Genomic DNA, 762 nt, shown 5'->3' on the forward strand with positions numbered 1-762 from the left:
ACTGACTTTTAAAAACTAAAAGTCAACACTGAACAGCAATAAAACCAGGCTGAAGCGCTCCAGGGTCAATCTGATTGGCTCTATGGTGTCACATGACTCGTCACATGACTTCCTATGATGAGTCAGGGTTAAGATGAGGGATGTGTCGTCGCTCAGCCACTCACTGACAAACACTCGCTGCTCTCCGCTCAGGACGGGCGCACTTACACACAGTCAGAGATGGGGGTTGATGGAGAGTCGGGATGGCGCGTGGTGATGACATCACAGACCGCAGGCCGACTACCCGCCCGGTCCCGGCCTGCAGGGGATGAGCCAACGGATACAAGACAACAACAGAGAGGTCAGATGGGTCACACAGATGGAGCAGGCTGCCGGGTCAGAACCAGACATTTCACATCTTTATATGAACAAAGTGAAGCTTCTGAGAACAGGCGAGCCACATTTACATCAAAGAGTCGAGGAAGGAGGCGGAGCATCAACTTTACACAAAGTAAACAAACTGGACCTCTGGTGTTCTGGGTCAGAGCATCACAGACCCGGTTCTGTTCAGTCTCATGGAGCTGGAAGCCAAAATACTTCATGTTACTGTGAGAGGTGGATGGGAACCAGATTGAACCGCTCAGAGTTCATCCCCCTCCCCTCAGCTGTATAATCATCTCTGAGTTCATCAGGGTCAGCAGCCTGACCACACCCATCATTCATCCATCCGTCATCTGTTAACCATCATCTATCCATCATCCATCCATCTTTATCCATCACCCA

General features: G+C 50.5%; 1 protein-coding gene across 1 annotated transcript in view; it reads right to left on the reverse strand.

Moving 5' to 3' along the window:
* Positions 1-207: 207 nt before the first annotated feature.
* The window catches only part of LOC119421047 (SH2B adapter protein 1), a gene marked incomplete at its 3' end in the record, with an annotated part of 8,426 nt that continues 7,871 nt past the window's right edge, over positions 208-762 (reverse strand). The window contains 1 exon segment of the mRNA XM_037688439.1: positions 208-298. Within this exon segment, the coding sequence (XP_037544367.1) occupies positions 208-298 (91 nt within the window).

This window comes from Nematolebias whitei, chromosome 15, assembly GCF_014905685.2.
Source record: "Nematolebias whitei isolate Nwh7 chromosome 15, NemWhi1, whole genome shotgun sequence".
In the NCBI taxonomy this organism is placed as follows: domain Eukaryota; kingdom Metazoa; phylum Chordata; class Actinopteri; order Cyprinodontiformes; family Rivulidae; genus Nematolebias; species Nematolebias whitei.